The following is a 20,932-nucleotide window of genomic DNA, read 5'->3' as shown; positions in this document are numbered from 1 at the left end:
ATTCATATCCAAATTTCTAAGTCCACTTGGTTTCAAGGGCTAGGAATAACCTCTGTTCCACCAGATTAAAAGTCCAATCTGGGTTCCACTCTTTGGGTTCTCAGCTTCCACCCTATAGCCTATAGCCTATGTTTTCAGCTCATTCCTTTGATCAGCTTGTTTCTTGCCTGCAGAATGTTGGGGTCCAACCATCCCCTTTCATTTTGTCTTTTCTCTGTCCCTTTTCATCCAAGTTAGCAGTGTTTCTGTCTGGTTTCAACAGGGAAGCAGAACAAGTAGGAGATAGATAGATATAGATATAGATATAGATATACATATACATATACATATACATATACATATACATATATATATACATATACACATACAAAAAGATGTAGATGTAGATAGATTATATAGATATAGATATCAATATACATACACATATACATAGATATAGATATAAATATAGATATACATATACATATACACATACATATAGATGTAGATGTAGATAGATTACATAGATATAGATATCAATATACATACACATATACATAGATATAGATATAAATATAGATATACATATACATATACACATACATATAGATGTAGATGTAGATAGATTACATAGATATAGATATCAATATACATACACATATACATAGATATAAATATAGATGATATAGATATAGATATAGATATAGATATAGATATAGATATAGATACAGATATAGATGTTAAGAGCTTTGTTGTAAGGAATTGGCTCACTAGGCAAGTCCAGAATCTGTAGGACAAGCCTTCAAGGAGGGTAGACCAGAACCCTCAGGCATGAGCCACAACTGCTATGCAGTTGTGAATGTTCTTTATTGGAGAAGCTTCAGCTCTACTCTTCAGGCCTTATAACTGAGCAAATTAGACCCACCCAGATCATCTAGGATAGTTTTCCTCACTTTTAGATAACTGATTATGGACTTTAATCCTATCTACTAAATATTGTTACACCAACATCTAGATTACTGTTAATAATACTTGGGGACAAGCCTTGCCAAAGTGACACCTCAAAAAACTATCATGGTGACTAATATTATGAATTGTCCTATGTACTTCTGAAATAATTGTTCCAATGGAATATGGGATCCTCTGCTCTTTCGGAATTTTTAATTACGAAAGGGTAAAGGCTTCTACTACTTCTGCAGGAACAGCCTAGTGGCAGTTTTCAGTGAAAACATTCAACCCTGACAAAGATGAAAATGAAGTTGGGCACGGCTTCTCCCTGTTGGTTTAAGTTCAACACAATGTTGGAGGGATGCCATTTTGTATGGCTCCAGGGAATAAAAATGAGAGCGAATACATGGAAGACAGAAGGAAAGAGACTTCAGCTCAGTTAATGAAGAGCATTCTGGAAATAGCTATGGCGTACCCCAAGGTGAAATGGATGTGTACAAACAATGACTGGGAACACTTGGCATAGCTGCTGAACAGGAGATTCAGGCTTTTAGGGGATTATTGACCCAGATAATCTTTAGGTTTCTTTTATCCCTGAAAGTTCATGGTTCTAATGCTGGAGAAACTGATGAAGCCTTTCAAAATCAGCCCTGAATTTTTTGACCAAAGTCATCCAAATCTAAACCCAAAATTTTCAAGACCATTTGAAAATACTCGACAGAAGGGATAGGGAGTGAGTATTTTAAAATAAATGATTTAACTTGATTGAAGATTTTTGTTTCTGTCTTTATCCCCTCTGTTCATTATTTTTAGAAATTAAATAGTATACCTAAGACAATAGAACATAGATATTCCCTCTTTTCTTATTTTTTCTCAAATAAAGTTACAATTATTGGTTGAGAGTACATCAATTAAGTATTTCAGAATTAATTTAGTATTTTAATGTACTTTGCAAAACAAATTTTAGAAGTCAGCAAAATTTCATTGATTGCAAATTTAAATTATAAAGACTAATTCATAAGTTTTGAAGAGATTATCGTTTTTTTATGAAATTCCTATAAGCAATTTGGGTAAAGCAAATTTAGTACAATTGGCTTGCATGGTGAAATATAAATACTGAGACAAAATAATCAGGTAAAAATGAGGCAGATAGATAAATTTTGTTGTTATATATTATTATTATTATTTTTATTATTATAAGATATCTGTAGAATTATATCTCCAGAAACTATAAATTGGATACTGACAATGTTTGCGGTGAAAGAAATTAAAAGGAACAATTAGTTATGACATTCATGTGATTTCAGTAATGAGACATTTTCTAAATCATTCTAGAAAAATATTATTCAAAGCCAATGGCAGGTATCCTGTTTTCACTGAAAGTTAGGCACATTATTAAGGAGCTTATCGACGGGATCTGTGAATCCTGAAACTCAGTTGAATTACGATGGAAGGCACTGTAAGTTTCAGTTACATGAATGGGGTGATAGAAAAGAGGCTACACTCCAGGAAATTAAAGCCTCCTTTGTTTTCCGAAGTGTATTAGCTTTCCTTGTGTGTCTTTTAGGGTTAACGTTTCACTAGCAATCATTTTCCTGTATTTGGCTTGGCAGCTGATGGATCACCTGAAAGCTGGAATTGAAGATGTGTGTGGGCACTGGAGCCACTACCAAGTGAGAGACAAGTAAGGAGGCCGACAGTTTCGCTGACTTAGGAAGGATTATTTGTGGCCTGGGGAACCTCAAAACGTTACACTGAAAACTGAGCAGTTGACTAGAAAGAATCCAGAGGAACGGGACCAAGAATATGAAGGGCCTGGGAGCCATGGCACGGAAGGGGCAGGTGGGAGCACTGGGAATGCCCAGCCTGTAAAAAGGAGAGCGCTCAGGGGGAAGGGGCTGCTGACTTAGCCGAGGCTGTGTCAGAACTAGACTAGAGAACAACTTTCAGATTGAAAGGAGACAAGTCGAATCTAAGTTTAAAACCAGAAATTCCCCAGTGAGAAGAGAAGCTCAACCATGACTTCATAAGGCTAGAAAGGGAGTTTGGTGAATCGTCAGGATCCTGGGAAGGAGAGTCCTCCCCTGGGGAAGGAGGTGGTGGAGGAAGACCTTCAAGGGTCCTTTCCACATATGATTCCATAAGAATGTTAAATGTCCCTCTCCTCTGCCACCATCTCACATTTCAGAACACATTCTCTCCCTGGATTTAGTCTACAGCATATTTCTTCTGTGGCCCCGAGGAGAATTTCACTCAGGATAAGGAAGATAAGAGTTTGTAAGTTAAACATAGCTATTTAGCAAATGTAGGAGTTAGCAGTAGTTGAATTAACTGAATGGTAGATGTCTTCTTTCTAGGGATTGCCAACATATTAATGTTGGTGATTCCAAGAGAAACTAGACCTTGAAAGTTCTGGCTGTCAAGGAGTAGTGGCACCTACATGAGAAACTGGGAGCTTATGGGTGGGCTTTTTACATTTTATTTTATTATTTATTTATTTATTGTGTGTGTGTGCGTGTGTGTGTGTGTGTGTGTGTGTCTGCGGTTAATCTACTTTTTAATTTTAATTCCAGTTAGCATACAGTGTTATTATTAGTTTCAGGTGCACAATATAGTGATTTCAACACTTCCATACAATAATACCCTTTGCTCATCACAACAAGTGTACTCTTTAATGACCATCACCAATTTCGCCCATTCCCCCCACCCCCCACCCCTCTGGTAACTATCTGTTAGTTCTCTATAGTTAAGAGTCTCTTGGTTTGTCTCTCTTTCTCTTTTTTTTCCTTTGCTCATTTGTTTTGTTTCTTAAATTCCACATATGAGGGAAATCATAGGATATTTGTTTTTCTCTTTTTTATTTCGCTTAGCATTATACTCTCTAGCTCCATCGATGTTGTTTCAAATGGAAAGATTTCTTTCTTTTTTATGGCGGATGAATATTCCATTATATATACACGTATATATGCCACATCTTCTTTATCCATTCATCATTCAATAGACACTGGGGCTGCTTCTATAGTTTGACTATTGCAACTAATGCTGCTATAAACCAGGGTGCATGTATCCCTTTGAATTAGTGTTTTTGTGTTTTGGGGGTAAGTTAGTGCAATTCTGCGATCAGAGCATAGTTCTATTTTTAACTTTTAAAGGAACCTCCATGCTGTTTTCCACAGTGGCTGCACCAGTTTGCATTCTGAGTGGGCTTTCTTTATGAGATAAAAACTATAGTTTTAGCAGTCCTCCTAGTGTTAAAATAGAACTTAAGTCATGGGAATGTTCACCAATCTAGAACCTAGGTCATGGATTTTTTAAGTTTAAATCCTATAGTTCTTCCAGTGAAAAATCATTTAACATTATTCTATTTAGCCAAATCGGTACTAAATTTTCTAGACCCCAAGGCAGATATTGAGAGCAGTAAGATGCACCCAATGCACTCAAGATCCTCACAATTTGGTAGACAGGATCCTGGGGGAACAAAGAGAGAAAGAGCTCCAACAGATACTGATGATCTGTATAAGAAACACTATAACGGAGGTAAATGCACGGAACTGCTATAATACAGAAACAAGAGTGCATTTTGAAAATAAATGAGGTGTTCTACAGGCAAAGAAGAATGGAAAACATGCCAAGCAATAGCAGTAACAGCAGAGTAGTTCCAAATGTGAAGGCAGCAAAGAGCATAGCATGGTTTGGACACAGTCCGAAAAAGGAACATAGTAAGACAAGAGCTTGGAAAGGCAGAGATACGCTTCTGTGGCACAATGCTAAGGAGTCCTAGAGAGCCATTAATCCTATAAAATTCTATTTGACCTTTAATAGTCAGATCAAAAAGCTTTTAAATATGAGAATAACATGACCATACTTGGCTTTGGGGAGGCAAACAACAACAGAGATATGGAAGCTGGGTTTGAAACAGATACTGTGGGGAGGGAGACCTGTAAGGGATGTTCACATGGATGTAAGAGTTTCATCTTGCAAGCATAAAATAAGCCTCAGGTACTGTGCTATCTGTTTCATATATGGTATCTTACCTGACATCCTGAATCTCCTGCATTAGCGCTGTTTTTCTCCTTGAAGATAAAGAAACCAACTCTAAGAGATCAACTAACCTATTCTACAGTGGAACCTTGATTGAATTCAGGTCTGGCTTTAGGACCTCTTCTGATTTCAATGAACCATAGAGCTTTCAGAATCATAAGGATGAGGAATTAGCAGAAAGAGCACTGAAATATTTCTGAGGTGGAAATGGTGACTGGCTATGGATATAACCAGGAGGGCTAGGAAAGAGGCAATAAGAATGACTTTCAGATTTCCAGATAGCGAGTCTAGGGGACTAACAATGCCATGGTTAAATGTATAGACTATAGAAGAATGTTTAATTAAATAATAGCTAGGTGAGGTAACGACATGGGTGTGAAGAGGGGAAGCTGAGGACAAGACTCTGAGAAGTTTCCATTCCTCTGGAGCAGGTAAGGAAGAGGAAGAGATTTGGAAGAAGTCTTTAGGGAGGCTGGAAGGGAAGCATGTGTGAATCAGGAAGTGGAAGGCACAGAGGAAATGACCCCGTGGCACATCAGGAGAAGCCATGGGGCAAGAAAGGCAAGGGCAACAGCACCAACTAGCATTGAACAGTAAAGGTCAAGGTGAGCTCAGTGTGAAGAGTGTCAGAGAAGTCCTGATGGGTGGCGAGCAATGTCGGTAGATTGAGCAATAAATAGGAACAACAGCCTCTTGTGAAGAAAGAGAGAAAACAAGAAGGCTGAGGGTTTGACCCATTTGGAGCAAGAGCAGGCACGAGCTAAACACAGATCATAAGGTATCACAGCCTGCTAACCCCGGAGGAGACTTGAGTGATAAAGCATCCATCCGCCTCACAGGCCAGGAAACCAATCACCAGATAATAAGCCAGCAGCTCAGGGAGTTATGTTCCCCTCCAGAAAATAAAGCAGGCAGACAAATTACTCTTTGAATGTAAAATGATTGGAAGTGTTGACAACGTCTACCCCAAACAAATGGCCAACTCTGAAGGCACCATATGCATACGTGCAGCTCAGTCTAATGGGCCAGCCAGAGGTTTGCTACAATAGTCGGCGGCCATCAGCGCCTAGCCTATTCAGATTCTCCATCATTCAGACTGTCAGGATAGATGTGGGGTCTCCCCCCAGCCCCTCCTTAATTGTCAGGATTCAAAATGATCTGCAGCATAATGGGCAAAACTACTGTAACTACCAGGCCATTTAAATTTATTGGGTTCTGGTTGAATAGACCAGTATTACTGTAAGAGCAGCTGCCACTGTTAGGAGGCTATTAGAATGAAACATTTGTTCAAAAGCCTCAACCCCTCATTTCTTCTTTTACAATTGGAGCTGGGCTGGGCTGGGCCTCCCCCGCTCCCCACTTATGCATACTTTTCTGCCCTGATTGCAGCTTGTCCCCTCCTTTTGTTTAGTTGATTTTCAATGTATTCAGGCCAGTAGGCTATTCTTCCTTTACTTAAAAAAAAAAAAAAATATATATATATATATATATATATGTACATATATATATATTCTATGATTTTTTTAATGTGTCCAAAGACTGAATTCTCAGCCCTGTCCTCGAGTTCAGAATACAGTTAGTCTGTTTTAAGAAAAATATATCCTTCCATAACACATACAGAGATCAAAGATTGTCAAACCATTGGTCTTTGTTTTTAGGTTTAAGAAGTTTGATCACAGATATTTACGGAAAATCCTAATCCGAAAGAACCAGCCCAAATCAAGCATTGTCTCTTTGTACAAGAAGCTGGAAATGAAGCAAGCTATTGAGATGGTAGAAACTGGGATCCTCAGTACCGCAGCCTTTTCCGTACCGTGCCAGTAAGTTCTCTATGCCCTTTGATCTGGACTTTACATGTCAGAATTCCAAGGGCACACATTCATTGTTCAGCTGAGAGATGATACTAGGATCAGAGAGGCAGAAATTGAAAGAAAGGAATTGTGAAAAAAGGATGACCTGAGTCTTGGCAGCTTGTAGTCTGGCCCACGCTCAACCTACATCACCCAGTTTTTGAAAAGTACTTTCTAGCAAAAGTTGTGTGCGACAGTTGTATGACACCTTTCTTTGGGAAGGAGGGGCGAGTGAACTTACAGAATTATGGCATGGTTTACAAGACTCTCTCTTTTTGATTAATTGCTACCCTTTAGCCGCTGTTCTTTTGATTCTGCTAATCCTATAGTAAAAATTATATGCATTTCTCCCATAAGTCATTTCTCTTCCATCCTCGTATGAGGAGAGACCTGGTCAGCACCTTGTGACGCTAGCTGGGATTCGGGGATGAGTGGTGGAAACCAGAGGTGTGGTGGTTGGTGGGCTACTTAAATTTACCACCCTCCCCCACCCCGTCAAGGATCTCCAGGTTTCTTCCAAGAAGCAGTTTATGAATTGAGCAAACTACTCACAACATATTTAAGATAAGGAACACCTGCATTCTGTCATCTTCTGTAGGTGAAGTCACTTGATCGTGAGCTTCAACTGTATCTTCATGTTTGAAAAGCAGGTGAAGAACAGGTAGCAATAAAATTTTCACTCATGCCTGAGTGTTATCTCACATCCCTTACTTGCTAATGAATCAGAAACACCCTCACCTTTCTTCCATGGCCTGGAAAAAATCTAAAGTAGCATCCTAGAGGGCATCTTGGTATGAACAGAAAGCTTTCTGCCTTATTTCTCAGTGAGACTCTTTTTGTGGTTGGTTGGTTGGTTTCGGTGCTGCCACTGCATGGCTTGCTTTAAGGAAACTTCTGATATTAAAACGGCAGTGGGCTAACAATATTTATTGGTAATGCCATGCGGAGCCATATTAGAGCCTAAGGCAGAGGAAAAAATCAGGAATATTGATTCTGTCTTTATTTAAAGTGCTGACATTTAATTCATCGTGGCTTTTTTCTTCTTTGCATTGACCTTTGTTTTCTAAATTATTTCTAAATAATTTCTAAATATTTCTAAATATTTCTAAATTATTTCTAAATAATTTCTAAATTATTGCATTTGAATCCTACTTAACTTGATTTAACTTAATTTTTGGCATCACCTTAGGCCCAAACCTGTTCCTTGGGCACTTATTATGGGCCAGGGACTGTAAAACAAACATGTCATGGAGCTCATACCCTAGCAGGGTCATGGCATTAATAAAAAAAGGTCTGGGCCACCTGGGTAGCTCAGTTGGTTAAGCATCCGATTCTTGATTTGGGCCCAGGTCATGATTTCACAGGTCATGACATCTCTTGGCAGCCTTGCGTAGGGTCCTCTGTCCGTCTTGCTCTCTGCCCCTCCCCCGAGTGTGCTTGCTCTCTCTCTCAAAATAAACAAATAAACTTTTTTTTCTTTTAAAGGCCTTACAAACACATAATCATAAAATCTAGGAAGCTATGAGAGTATAAGAGGTGACCCTCTGGTGTCCAGGCATTTGGTTTGCTCTAATGGGAGTTAATGCATTGCAGGAGGCCTGGATAAGTTCAGGTGCTTTAGACCATTAGGAACTTCCTCAGTTGGTTTGCTTACTAGTTATGTGAGCTCTCGGTCTAAGAATGTAGGGGCACTTATCTCAAATGCAATCTATCATGTCTTAAACCATATTTTGAATCTCTGTATTACACTGCACCGGTTGCAAGCAATTGCCCCTGTTTCTAACCTCAAGACAGTTTTAAGCCAGTTTTATTGGGAGGGATCCTGTCTGTTGAGTCACTTATTTTTTAGACGCTGATTCAAGATTAGTAAGAGAGACTTATAAGTTAGAGACTTTTTTTTTTCCTCCTGTAGCCCAAACCAGTTAGTAAACTAGGGTAGGAGAGGAGATTCTTTTAACTGATATTTAATGCAAGTTAAACTGTATTTAAATCGCATTTATTTGATCTCATCAGAAATCTGGACGACATCAAGCAGAAGGAATTCCTCTCCTGAGATCAAAGCAGCCAATTTCTTCAAAACAAACCTTCGTACAATAATAGGAAAAAGAAGTGTGTACCCAGCTCACTTTTTATTATTCTGTATGAGACGATAACAACAAAATGCAGATACATTTGTGTCTTTAGAAGTTGAAGCAATTGTTCTGCAAGAGGTTTAGCTTTGCAAAGTCTTCGGGAGAACACCGCCACCAGAAGCTGTCAATAGCATGGTGCAGATGGTGTTAACTCTACGAAATGCCCTTACTTTTACGTGCATTATGTTATTTGACCCTCAAAACAACCCCATGGGGTAGGTAGGTAGAGTATGTACTGGGATTATTGGCTTCAATACAAGGCACCTCGTTTTACCAAGGAGTGGTAAGCTTTTAGAAATATCAGACGATAAAGGCTCAACCTCTTGAAAGTGTCAAAGCTTTCAAAAATATGTGGTCAATATTAAAGAGATATTAAAGTAAATACATTTATAGGCATAGCAAACTACAACTGTACAACTTCAAAACATCACACTTAAAAACTCCCAAATAATTCTAACATGTCGTTTGCAAAAAAGCACAAATTAATTTATTGTAGTTTAAGGATTTTTGAATCGATCCCACGCTGACAGGTATAGGTTTGCATTTCTGCGTTCTTATGCCAAAGGTTCTGGGATGACGATAATGGTGCCATTTTCACCTCCATAATGGAACATGGTGTTGTGCAGAGCTGGGCCCTCTTCTGTGCCACTCTTCAACTCATTCTAAATGTTGGTCATCTTCGTGACCTTTCTACAAAGACACAAGGAACCCACACTAGAGAAGAGCAGTTAGGTGCCATTAGTTGATCAGTGGGCACATTCTCCAGTTACCTTAGCATATGTTTCTCATGGATTTCACGTGTAAAGCTATCACAAGAGAATGGGGTCTTACAAATGAATCAGGGGATAATATTTGATCTTTTACGAATTCATATTATGGCATGAATAAGAACATCTACGAGTTCATATCTATATTTCTGTGTTTAGAACTGAAGCCTCTTTTTACATTATTATAGCATCTGATTTAGAAAAGTTAAGAGAAGGGTGCCTGGGTGGCTCAGTTGGTTGAGCGTCCGACTCTTTGATTTTGGCCCACGTCGTGATCTCATGGTCATGGGATTTAGCCCCGTGTCAGGCTCCAAGCTGAGCGTAGAGCCTGCCTGGGATTCTCGCTCTCCCTCCCTCTCTCTCTCTGCCCCTCTCCTGAATGCGCACATACACTCTTTCTCAAAATAAATAAATAAACTTAAAAGTTAAGAGAATTATGAAGCTTTTATTGAAATACACTTAGGTTCAGATTTTCCCAGTTTGACTCAATAGCTATGAAATTACCACGGGGCTTTCATTTAAGGTGATGGAAATTTCCTTTATGGATAATGAATAAATGTTCCAGTGACAAGTCTTTCAACTTATAATTTAACTTATTTGATCTAGAGATTATTAACATTCTGTTTTTCTAAGGATTGCTCCTTTCCTGTGCTCATAATAAGATCATTTCAGGGATGATTTTGCTAATGAGTGGCATGTAGAAAACTCCAGGTATCCCCTTGCCTAAATTAATAATTCCTCTGTATAATTTCATATCTGTAACTTCCCAGTGTGGGTCAATGAAAGATAGTGGTTTTGGGATACCTGTGTTACACATCCAGCCAACAGCCTGACTGGACCTTAATTAAGTCTGGTCTTCCCCAAAGTGGGCAATTACAAACCGGGGAGAGTGCCAAGTTAGATCTCCTGCTATCTCAAATTTAATTTGACCATCTTATGACTTTTTCCTAGTTGGTTGTGAATCTCATTATGAACATAGGAATGTAACTTTTTGATTAGCTGTTGTTTCTGCTTGGCAAGAGATTGCTTCCATTATAACAAAAGAATGTGCTCAGATTGTGGGAATGTGTAGGTGTACCTCAATCAGAATAGATTTTATTTCAAGGACTTTTAAACAGTTAGGTTGAAATGCCCTGATAAGACTGTTTAGATCACCAAGGGTGGTAACCGAATATCAATAGTGTTGACATTTGCAGCTCTGAGATACAGAAACTCTGATTTCAAGGATTTTGTAGAAAGGGCATTAGTCAGTCTACAAATAGTATTGCTAAATAAATTCTGGCATACTGTGATATCTGGTATCCAAGTCCTTAAAGACATTTTACCAATTGTACTTTTAAAATGTTCTTACAAAATGTACTTACAAAGTGTACCAAAATACTTACTTGCAAAATGTCCTTGCTATTTATGGCTCTATTGCTACTAACGTTTGGGAAAAAATACTTTAAAAGTGGCCTGTATTGAAACCAATAGCTACTTATCTTCATGATCAATTATCCTAAGACCCCTGCATGGTGATAGTGGCATCTCAGCGCCCTTATGCACTGAGAAGAGCTGTGGTAAGGAACGAAAAAGAAATCAATAGTCTGTAAGGTTTTATACCAAGATATTAATGGAAGGGATAGTATTAAAAGACAGATTTAATTTTCCTTAGTTTTCTCTTTTTTGTTCTTACTTTCTATAGTGAACATACATTATTTATTCGCTGAAACATTTTTTAGAAATTCCTGCCAGCGGATTGAAATGATTGAAATCAAATATATTTGTCACATGAGAATTCCGCACATAGCGATGTCATGCCTTGACATCCTCAGAAGACAATTGTGCATTGACTGATAACCTGGACAGGACCTGATTTTTAAATCCTTTCGGGGGTGCGGCAGGGGGAGGGCTCATGGTGAAGGAAGCCCTGGGGAGCTGTTCATGCGGAGGCCGGGAGCGGTCAACTGCTTCTAGAATCTCACAGAGTGTCCAGTGTCTCAGAGCTCGCCTGGCTTTCAGGATATAAATGGCCTAAATATGATTCTAGTTTCTTACAACTGTTCTTTAACCAAATATAAAATCTCTGAAGGGCCAATTCCAAAATTTTAACACTCCCTTAGAACAGAGCTATCCAAAACGTGGTGGGCAGATGATGTCCGTGAGCTGTTTGTCACCTGTTTGAAATGAGAGAAGTACAGCCTTGACTGAGTAATCTTATTGCCTTGGACTCTAACAGTAAAACATTCGATTTTAATTTTATAGTTATCTTTTTAAAAATTTATATTCTAACAATTGACCGTTGTATTTAACCAACATATCTCTTTGTAATGAATGTGGAGGAAAAAATAACAGATTTGTAACCACCTTAAACCCCTTTTAAATAAAGGGATTAGAATAATTCCCGCATAAAAGCTATAGGGAGGAAACCTTATCTTCAGAATGTAAGTCGTGACACACGTAGCGACATTTCACATGAATTGACTAAAACGATAGAAAAAAATGATGTAAAAATAGGGGTTCTGGAACTTAGAATGCCCACACATATGTTGATACTTCTGTGGCACTCTTGCCAAGATGCAAGAATAATGCTTGGCTTCCCTCCAATGATGTTTGCAGGGCCCAGAGGATACACAGAATCAAAAGGCTTTCCCCTGAAGACGTGGAATCCATGAGGGACATCCTGACACGCAACATGTACCAAGTTCGACAAAGGGTGTGTATAAACTATCTGCCTTGTTCCCGGGCCTGTCCTTGGAACCGGTCATTCAAGAATCAGTTCTTAATTCACATTATCTCCTCTGCAGCAGCCTTCTTGCTAAACGACTTCTTTCTGCTTAATTGCAAGAACAGAAAGTTAATTGTTACTTTTCTGCTAAAAAAAAAAAATTGGCACGTGTGGTGTAGAAAAGAATGCAAATCCAATTGCTGGCCCTAGGGGTCAGGCTGCCCTAGCCCTGCAGCCTGGTACTTTCCAGAAGCAACAGGCCTCCCTCTGCCTCCGGAGATGAACAAGCGGTGGATCTCACTCACCGCCCCACAGAGAAAGATGGCAGCGGGATGCCAATGGCAGTCAAGTTGTCCTGATCTGATTGACTGTAATAGAGCTTAGAAAATTGAGGTGGTTGTTGCAACTACAATGCTGAACGCCTACATCAAAGCAGATGTACTCGGCATATTATTTTTCAATTCTGGATAAAGGTATGGAGTCTATACTACCACTTGGGAACTGGTGCCAAGTGTATAGTCAGAACATTCCCGGGGGCGGTGGGTGAGTCCTTCTGAAATTTTGATTTAGTCAAATGACATTTAAGCCTGCGAACTCTACTTAGGAGTTGTTGTTGTTGTTTGTTTGTTTTTAATTTTTTTTTAAGTTTGACTATCCCAATTCTTACGATATGATTATAAGTAAATTCATTGTGAGGCCCTTGGTTATAGATCATAGTCTTGATGGGACCAAAAAAGCCATCAGGTGAAAGCCCCTCGTTTTCAAGTAGAAGATGCTGAGGTTAGGAGAGTTGTTTATCTGACCTGTTGAAGGTCACACACACAAAATCCGAGTTAAGAACCTAGGTCTTCCAGCAGTCTACCCAGTGCTCTTTCCATGACTCCAGACTTATGTGATCCAGTTAAAGGGAATGTTTTCTGGCTTCCCGTTTTGGAAAGGTCAGTGATTAAGGGGAATGTGTCAGCAAAGACTCTGCACCTGCTGAAGGAATATAGGTCAGCATCAATCATAGCAAGCTTAGAGTAAATGCAAGAGCTTTCAAATCATTCCAAGCGAAACTGTTTCAGTAAGACTATCACATTCTGATAAATAGTTAGATAAATTGTTAAGAACTTCCTGGTTTGAAGAAGGTCGGCTAGCTTAGTGAGGGCCAGAGCTCGATGAAGGCTGACAAAAGCAGCCTTTTCCCCATGTTTATGAAGGTTGAATTTAAGGAAAGGCCCAGAAATGGAGATGGAGATCCTGGGACTCCAACCCAGCTTAAAATGAGGCCAAATACCCATTCTGTCTTTATTCCCTTTTATGCAGGTTCCCAGATAGCCACCTTTCTTCTTTTATAAGGGTGCTTATTCAGTCTGTCTTCAGGCTTCTCCCTTCTAAGCCACGTAGCATCCTCCTTTCTTGTTGCCCCCAAATAAGCAGATAGGTCATGAAGGTTACATGGGGAGAATGTAAATAATAAATGGAAGGGAGTTTCAAGCTCCTGAGATGGCTTTTGCCTCCACTTTTGTTCCTTTGAGAGAGTGAAATTCACCAGTCCTTCCCCTTCCTGTCTCCTTTCTTCACCATCTTTTACGTAGGTCATGTGACTCCTCTTTTCCCTGTGGTCCTCTTGCCCTCTTGAAGGAAAAAACTGCTCTAGAGATGCAATGCAGGACAGCTGTCTGTCTCCTTTGTTTCTAGTGGGCAATCTACGGTTTTGAAGATTGTCACAAAAGGTGACGGCTGTAGTCTCTAGCCTGGGTGATAGGTCAGTGGGCCTCATGTGGTGTGGGGCTGGTGGCTGGAACATTTCTCACAGTCCACACCTCAGAAGAGGCCATCTTGGGAGTCAGGAGTCATTTCAGAGCAAGGCTGGAATGAGTGCACAGTTTGACTCTGGGGGATCCTGATATATAGTTGATCTGAAGCTGAGCTGGTCCTGCCGGGTCTTTTGCACCTGGGAGGGCTCCGGCCAATCCTGTTTGAAGCCACTCCCCTCAGCAGATTGTCACTGCTGAGCAAGCTGAAGAACCAGCTTCTAGAGGTTTCCAGTGAGACAGCCCTCTGGGACACAGAAGCTCTCTGGAACACGGTGGGGATGGGAATTGAGAAAAGTTGTCTTTAAACCTACAAGGGAAGAGACTGACCTCAGCTCAGACTCTAAGGATAACTTAGAGATTGATGGGCAGTCCCCTGATGTGGCCTAAATGATCAGGTCACACGCAGAATTCCCACACACTTTCAAAGGAGGAAAATCATTTATGCAACTTGAGTTCCCTTCCGCAAATATTTAATGCACTTCTAGCACTTTGTCCCATAGAGCTCAAGTTTTAGGGGGAAATACGGTCTTTAAACAATCACCAACTCCTTCATTAAAAGGCTGAAATGGAAGGAACAGAGGGAAGAAGCTTGCATATACATTATATGCATAGGACCAACTACGCTCCCTGCAGATAGGCAAGAATAAGCACATGGGTGATGTGATATGAGACAAAATAGAACAAAAAGTGTCCAAATGTTCCTTAAAGTACAGCCCTCAAGTCAAGGTGTGGGAAATTCCTAACAGCAACGTATACATATACATATATATGTACAGATACATGTATATGAGTGTGTGTATACAAACATCCATGCACCCCGAATTCACTTTTGCATAAAGTTAACATTGATGAAAAATTGTAAGTCTGTCTTTGTGTTCTAGATGTCTAATTTTAAAATATGTTTTGATAGTGTCGTATGTCATCCTTTAATATCTCTGTGTATAAATAGCACTTAGGTTGAGGTCCATCATTAGTGATAGTGGATAAGAGTCCGTATTTCAAACTGTCTTCAAAACTTAATTTTTTAAGCCAAGGGTTTATCAGGTTGGTTAATTTGTCAAGAGTGGCTGGTGAAGATCTCCTATCAGCAGATGGTGAAGGGTGTCTGGGTGGCTCAGGCTCGTTTTAGCCGAAGTGTCCTACTTCAGCTCAGGTCATGATCTCATGATTGTTGGGTTCCAGCCCCACGTTGGCTCTGTGCTGACAGCTCGGAGCCTGGAGCCTGCTTTGGATTCTGTGTCTCCCTCTCTCTCTGCCCCTTCCCCGCTTGTGTTCTCTCTCTCTCTCAAAAATAAATAAAAAGCATTAAAATATTAAAAAAAAAAAAGGAGACAGTGAAAGCTGGCTTTGCTGATTCCTCATTGTTCCCTTGGCCTCCAACCTATGCCTTCTTTGCAAATCTACTTTTAGACAAGTGTCTATTTTGTGAGGATTAGTTAGTAGATAATGCCAGCCACAAATCTACTTCACTGGCTGTATATACACTAAAACACAAACAATAAACTAAAAGCCAGTGAACCAGTGAGGACACTGTTATCAACCCCTCCTTGTTACAAACACCCCCTTCTGTTGTAACAGGAAAGCGGACCATCTCATGTACTGACCATGCAGGGATCTATTATAAACCTGCGTGAAAAGCACTAATAAGGCTTAATTTCTTTTGTATTTTTTATAAAAATGAGTGGAAACATAAGTATTAGGGTTTTTTTGTTTGTTTGTTTTATTGGTTTCCTTGTTTTTTCTCACACTGGGGATCATCTTGTTGTAACTCTTGGAATGGATGCACCTAACCTAAGGGACCTTTGGCCTAGAGGACAGAATCTCCTTCCTTGGCAAATTGTCCCCAGCCCCTTCCTGTACCTGTCTCACTTCTCACCATACTTTGAATAAAACACTAAATTCTCTTGAGGTAGAAAATAAATTCCCAGCTTGTCTCCAGCAAGTCCTCCTACCTCCGGTCACATATTTTTTATAGCTATGTATTGTTTCATGTGTTCCCTCTTCTTGGAGGAAACATCCACTCATCTTTCAAGACACAGCTCAGTGCAATGCACCTTTCCCCCCCAAGACTGGATGAGTGTCCTTTGCCTATACTCTTTAAGTCCCTGCAGACTCCAAAATCTTACTTCCTGAGCACAAAACAGTATATGCTTGTCGGACACCCCAAGTAGACCATGAGCCTTTTGAAGACCATAATTCAAATGTATCCATTTTTTTAAAACCCTGCACCTACCATGGCACCTGGCACGTAGAGCATCTGCTGTTTTGCTGTTGAATTGAAAATGCTTATTACAGCATCCATTAACCCGGAGTGGTAATGCCTGTAGCCCTGAGCCTGTTATCCAGTGGGACCCACTGACCCAAGGGAAACAGTATATCCACTGCTGCACTTTGACTGAAAAGAAAGGAGAGATGAAACTCCAGCAAAGCACTTTGTAAACATCTGAGGACCAAGGTTGGTCTGTGGTTCAAGACAGGTTTTCAGTGGCCTGATAACAGTAACGAAGATGAGGTGTCTGGGTGGCTGGGTCGGTTAAGCATCTGACTTTGGCTCAGGTCATGATCTCAAGGTTGGTGAGTTCGAGCCCTGCATCTGGCGAGCACAGGCCCACTTTGGGTGAGCTCATGCTCTGCTTTGGGGGAGCTCATGCCCTGCTTGGGGTGAGCTCGAGTCCCTCTTCAGTTGAACATGGGCCCCGCTTAGGTTAAAAACAGGATCCCTGTTACGGGTGAGCCCTGCTTCTCTTCTCTCTCTCTCTCTCCCCCTCATAGGATTCTCTCTCTCTCTCTCTCTCTCTCTCTCTCTCTGCCTCTCACTCACTTGTGCCCTGTCTCTCTCTTTCTCAAAAAAAAAAAAAATCAATAAGGAAGAAATTTTTTATAAAGATAATTGATTCCATTTAAAGGACTGCTCTTTATCAGAGCTTATGGATTACGTCCTTCCTACAGTTTGGTTAAAAGACCTCTTCCTTTCTGAACTGGTAATGGTGATAGTCATTGGCTGACATCTTGAATGCATCTTCCATCGGCAAAATTTAAGAATAGCAACCTTAATGAGATCTCCAATGGAGTTTTGACATTTTTCTGATCCCTTCGATCCAAACACGCAGACACCACCGTCCAAGCATAAAGAACACAACCTGCAAAAGAGGGTGGGTATGGAGCAGCCACAGTCCATGAGCCCATCGGGGCGGGACTCCTGCAAGGACACCAGAGGGGCAGTGTAGGTGAACAATGCTCCGCGAGCTGGGAAAGCACAGGCTCCAACCACAGTTCCGTCCTGATGGGGGTGGCCTTGCTCACAGACCTTCCTTCTCCGGGCCACAGCTCGCTCCTCTGTAATTGAGGCGGACGCTCAGGTGGCGTCTTCGGTGTCTTCTTTTTTGGGTCGTCTTATTCTGCGACATTTCCATGGCCTCCTAAAGCTGAAGGTTGTGCACAGATGTCCTTGTGTATTTGACATGCCCTTCTCTCTGCAGACCTTGTCCTACAACAAATACAACCTCAAACCCCAAACGAGCGAGAAGCAGGCTAAAGAGATTCTGATCCGCCGCCAGAATACCTTAAGGGAGAGCATGAGGAAAGGCCACAGCCTGCCATGGGGAAAGCCGGTAAGTGGGGTCTGTAGAATCGCTCTGGGAGCTGGGCCAGCCCCTCACAGGGCCTCCTCCTCGGGTGACTGCCAGCGGCAGTGAGACAAAACCACCACCTTGTGGCCAGAGGAATACAAAACTAAGAGGCTGTCGGACACTAGACAACCTGCCTCTGGGGCCAGAGCCTCCGGGTCGGTTGGTCAGGTTGAGCCTCCAGGATGAGTCAGTGACTGGAACACGCTCACTGGACTGTGCGTCTAGACCAGACGCCATGGCGGCCAGGTACTGAGCAGTCCAGGGAAACCTCCCTGGACTGGGGCACCGGGCTCTAGGAAGCTTACCTCTCTCCCAGGAAGATGTAGGGAAGAATATGTTCTTGCCAAGACGCGTGGGCCTCATCTTTCATATCACCCACTGTGCATCTGAACCATTCTCTTTGAGGCCATATCCCACCAATCTCACTGGAACGTCTGGACGAAGGGTAGGTCTGGAGCAGATTCTAATTTCTACCCTAACCTCAGTGGCTCAAATGTAATAATAACGATGCCGATAGTAATAATAGTAAACAACCACCTGAGGAGATGGGTTAAGTGAACTTGTTCAAACATTTTAGTTTTGCGATTTGTTATTTTCAGAATAAAATCAAACTAAATAGTCGACCTGTGATCTTGTAGTAAAGCCTACCTCAGGTATGCATCTGACTGGGTCACATTAAAAGGTACCTGGGAAATTATTAACAATATCATGGCATAGCATTCATATCGTGTTTTCAAAGAATAAAAGTGCTCTCTAGTGTTTTACTTTGTCCTCAAACTATTCCTGTGAACAGTGTAGCACAGGCATTTTATCCCCTTTTTCTAGACAGTGAAACTCACACAAAAAAGCTAATTGGCTTATCCCCCTTAATTATAATTATCCCCGTTATCAGTGAATAGAACGCAGACCATCTCCTGACCATGGACTTTTTTTTTTCCTGTAAAAATATATATGTCAACAATCCATAATTCTGGATTCCTTATTAAAAAACAAATGCTCAGGGGCCTGGGTGGCTCAGTCGCTTAAGCGTCTTTTCAGCTCCGGTCGTGATCTCGTGGTCTGTGGGTTCGAGCTCCACATCGGGCTCTGCATTGATGGGGCAGAGCCTGCTTGGGATTCTGTCTCTCCCTCTCTCTCTCTTGCCCTAAAAAAATAAACATGTAAACTAAAAAATTTAAAAAAAATTAAAAAACCAAATGCTTTTCTCAAAACAAAAAGTCACCTTGAGGGGTTCATAATGGTCTCTTTGATCATGAGAGGGGAAGGAAACACATATTGAAGGCTATAGCATTCTACGTTGTTCAAACCAGAGTAGTAGGAGTACAGGAGAACCTGTGATCCAAATGAGGTGCCCGGTGTGAGTCTGCACCCATTGCTTTGTTTTCCACGCGACACTCGGGACCACAGGCCTAATTCTGCTTTTTCTTTCCACTTGCTGCCCACAGGCTGGTACCAAAAACATTCGTTACCTCTCCTTTCCCTATGGCCGCCCTCAGCCGGCAGGAAGAGACACGAGGGTTGCTGAACTCACAGGTAATCTGCCTGCCTGGCTCTTCTTCCTCTTTTCCTGTAAAGGGTCAGAGGGCAGATATTTGGGGGCTTGTGGGCCAAAAGGCAAACCCGAGAATATCATGTAGGTACTTACATGACGAGAAAAAGAGAAAACAACGTTTTCATTAAATCTAATTCAGAACTTGATGTATGAACATTGAAATTTGAATTTCACGTAATTTTTTCCTGACATAATATATTCTTTTAATTTTTTTTTCAGCCATTTAAAAATGTAGCAACTATTCTTAGCTCACAGGCCATAGGAAAAGAGGCACAGGCTGGGTATAGCTTAGGGGTCATAATTTGCTGATGTAAAATGGGCACTTTTTTGAAATATTTGGGGTTCACCCAAGGTTTAAAAGTTAGCAAGATTCTCCAAAGTTGGTTAGATTTTACTAAAATGATTTCATAAATAAATAAATAAAATGATTTACCAAATTTACTGATTAAATGTTTCCAATTTAATATCTAATTCTTAAGTAGAATTCTTAGATTTATTGAAACTGCCTTTTGTTCTAGTAAAAGCCATTATTATTTTTCAAATGTATATATAAAATAATTTTTCTATTAGCAAAAGGTGATATGTAATATATAATATGCCATATTATCTATTTTAATTTTTTTCAAATTTTTAAGACAAAAACACATTGGAAATTCAAATAAACTAAACTCAGGATTTTGGAATTAAATCTTTGAAGAGTGAATATAATTATTCTTTAAAATGGAACTTTATTTGCTTCTGATTTAAAAATGTAAAAATAGGGGCCCCTGGGTGGTGCAGTCGGTTAAGCGTCCGACTTCAGCCAGGTCACGATCTCGCGGTCCTTGAGTTCGAGCCCCGCGTCGGGCTCTGGGCTGATGGCTCGGAGCCTGGAGCCTGTTTCCGATTCTGTGTCTCCCCCTCTCTCTGCCCCTCCCCCATTCATGCTCTGTCTCTCTCTGTCCCAAAAATAAATAAACGTTAAAAATGTAAAAATAAAATAAAATAAAATAAAACTAATAAAATAAAATAACTAAATCAGTAGATATAAAATAAAATAAAATAAAAACTAATATTAGATATAAAATAAAAACTAATCAGTAGATAAAAAACATAAAATAAGAAAGTTAAAAGCACTTGAAACCCCAATACCAAGATATAATTACTATAGAACATTTTGGTAAACATTCTTCTATAATTCTCTCTGCACTATCCTAATCCCTATCCCACCTGTATCTGATATAAGAAAGAAAAAAAAAAACCAGCATCATCAAAATCGTAGTATCATCATTGTTTTGGAATTTTTATAAATTGTCTAGTTTATTCAACCATCTACTGTGGACATATTTCCATGTCAATATATATAATGTTAATAATCACTTTTATGATTGAATAATAGCTAATTATATAAAATAATCCTAGCTTATTTCGCTAAATGCTTACTGACAAATATTAAAGTATTATGACTTTTTATAGAATGTAAGCAATGATATTTATTTAATAAGCACCTTGGCTCACTTGTGAATCACTTTGTGATTTTTGCACA

The 20,932-nt window shown here is 40.2% G+C and overlaps 1 protein-coding gene across 1 annotated transcript in view; it reads left to right on the top strand.

Moving 5' to 3' along the window:
• The window catches only part of SLC9A4 (solute carrier family 9 member A4), a 72,972-nt gene that overhangs the window by 40,971 nt on the left and 11,069 nt on the right, over positions 1–20,932 (top strand). Inside the window, exons 7-11 of the mRNA XM_003983882.4 lie at positions 2,541–2,611; positions 6,627–6,788; positions 12,316–12,412; positions 17,706–17,837; positions 19,301–19,388. Of these exons, the coding sequence (XP_003983931.3) occupies positions 2,541–2,611; positions 6,627–6,788; positions 12,316–12,412; positions 17,706–17,837; positions 19,301–19,388 (550 nt within the window). The remainder of the gene's footprint in view (positions 1–2,540; positions 2,612–6,626; positions 6,789–12,315; positions 12,413–17,705; positions 17,838–19,300; positions 19,389–20,932) is intronic.

The sequence above is a fragment of the Felis catus genome, chromosome A3, assembly GCF_018350175.1.
Source record: "Felis catus isolate Fca126 chromosome A3, F.catus_Fca126_mat1.0, whole genome shotgun sequence".
NCBI classification, from domain to species: Eukaryota; Metazoa; Chordata; class Mammalia; order Carnivora; family Felidae; genus Felis; species Felis catus.
The sequence above is the reverse complement of the archived record's forward strand: the minus strand, read 5'-3'. Positions and strand labels throughout refer to the sequence as shown.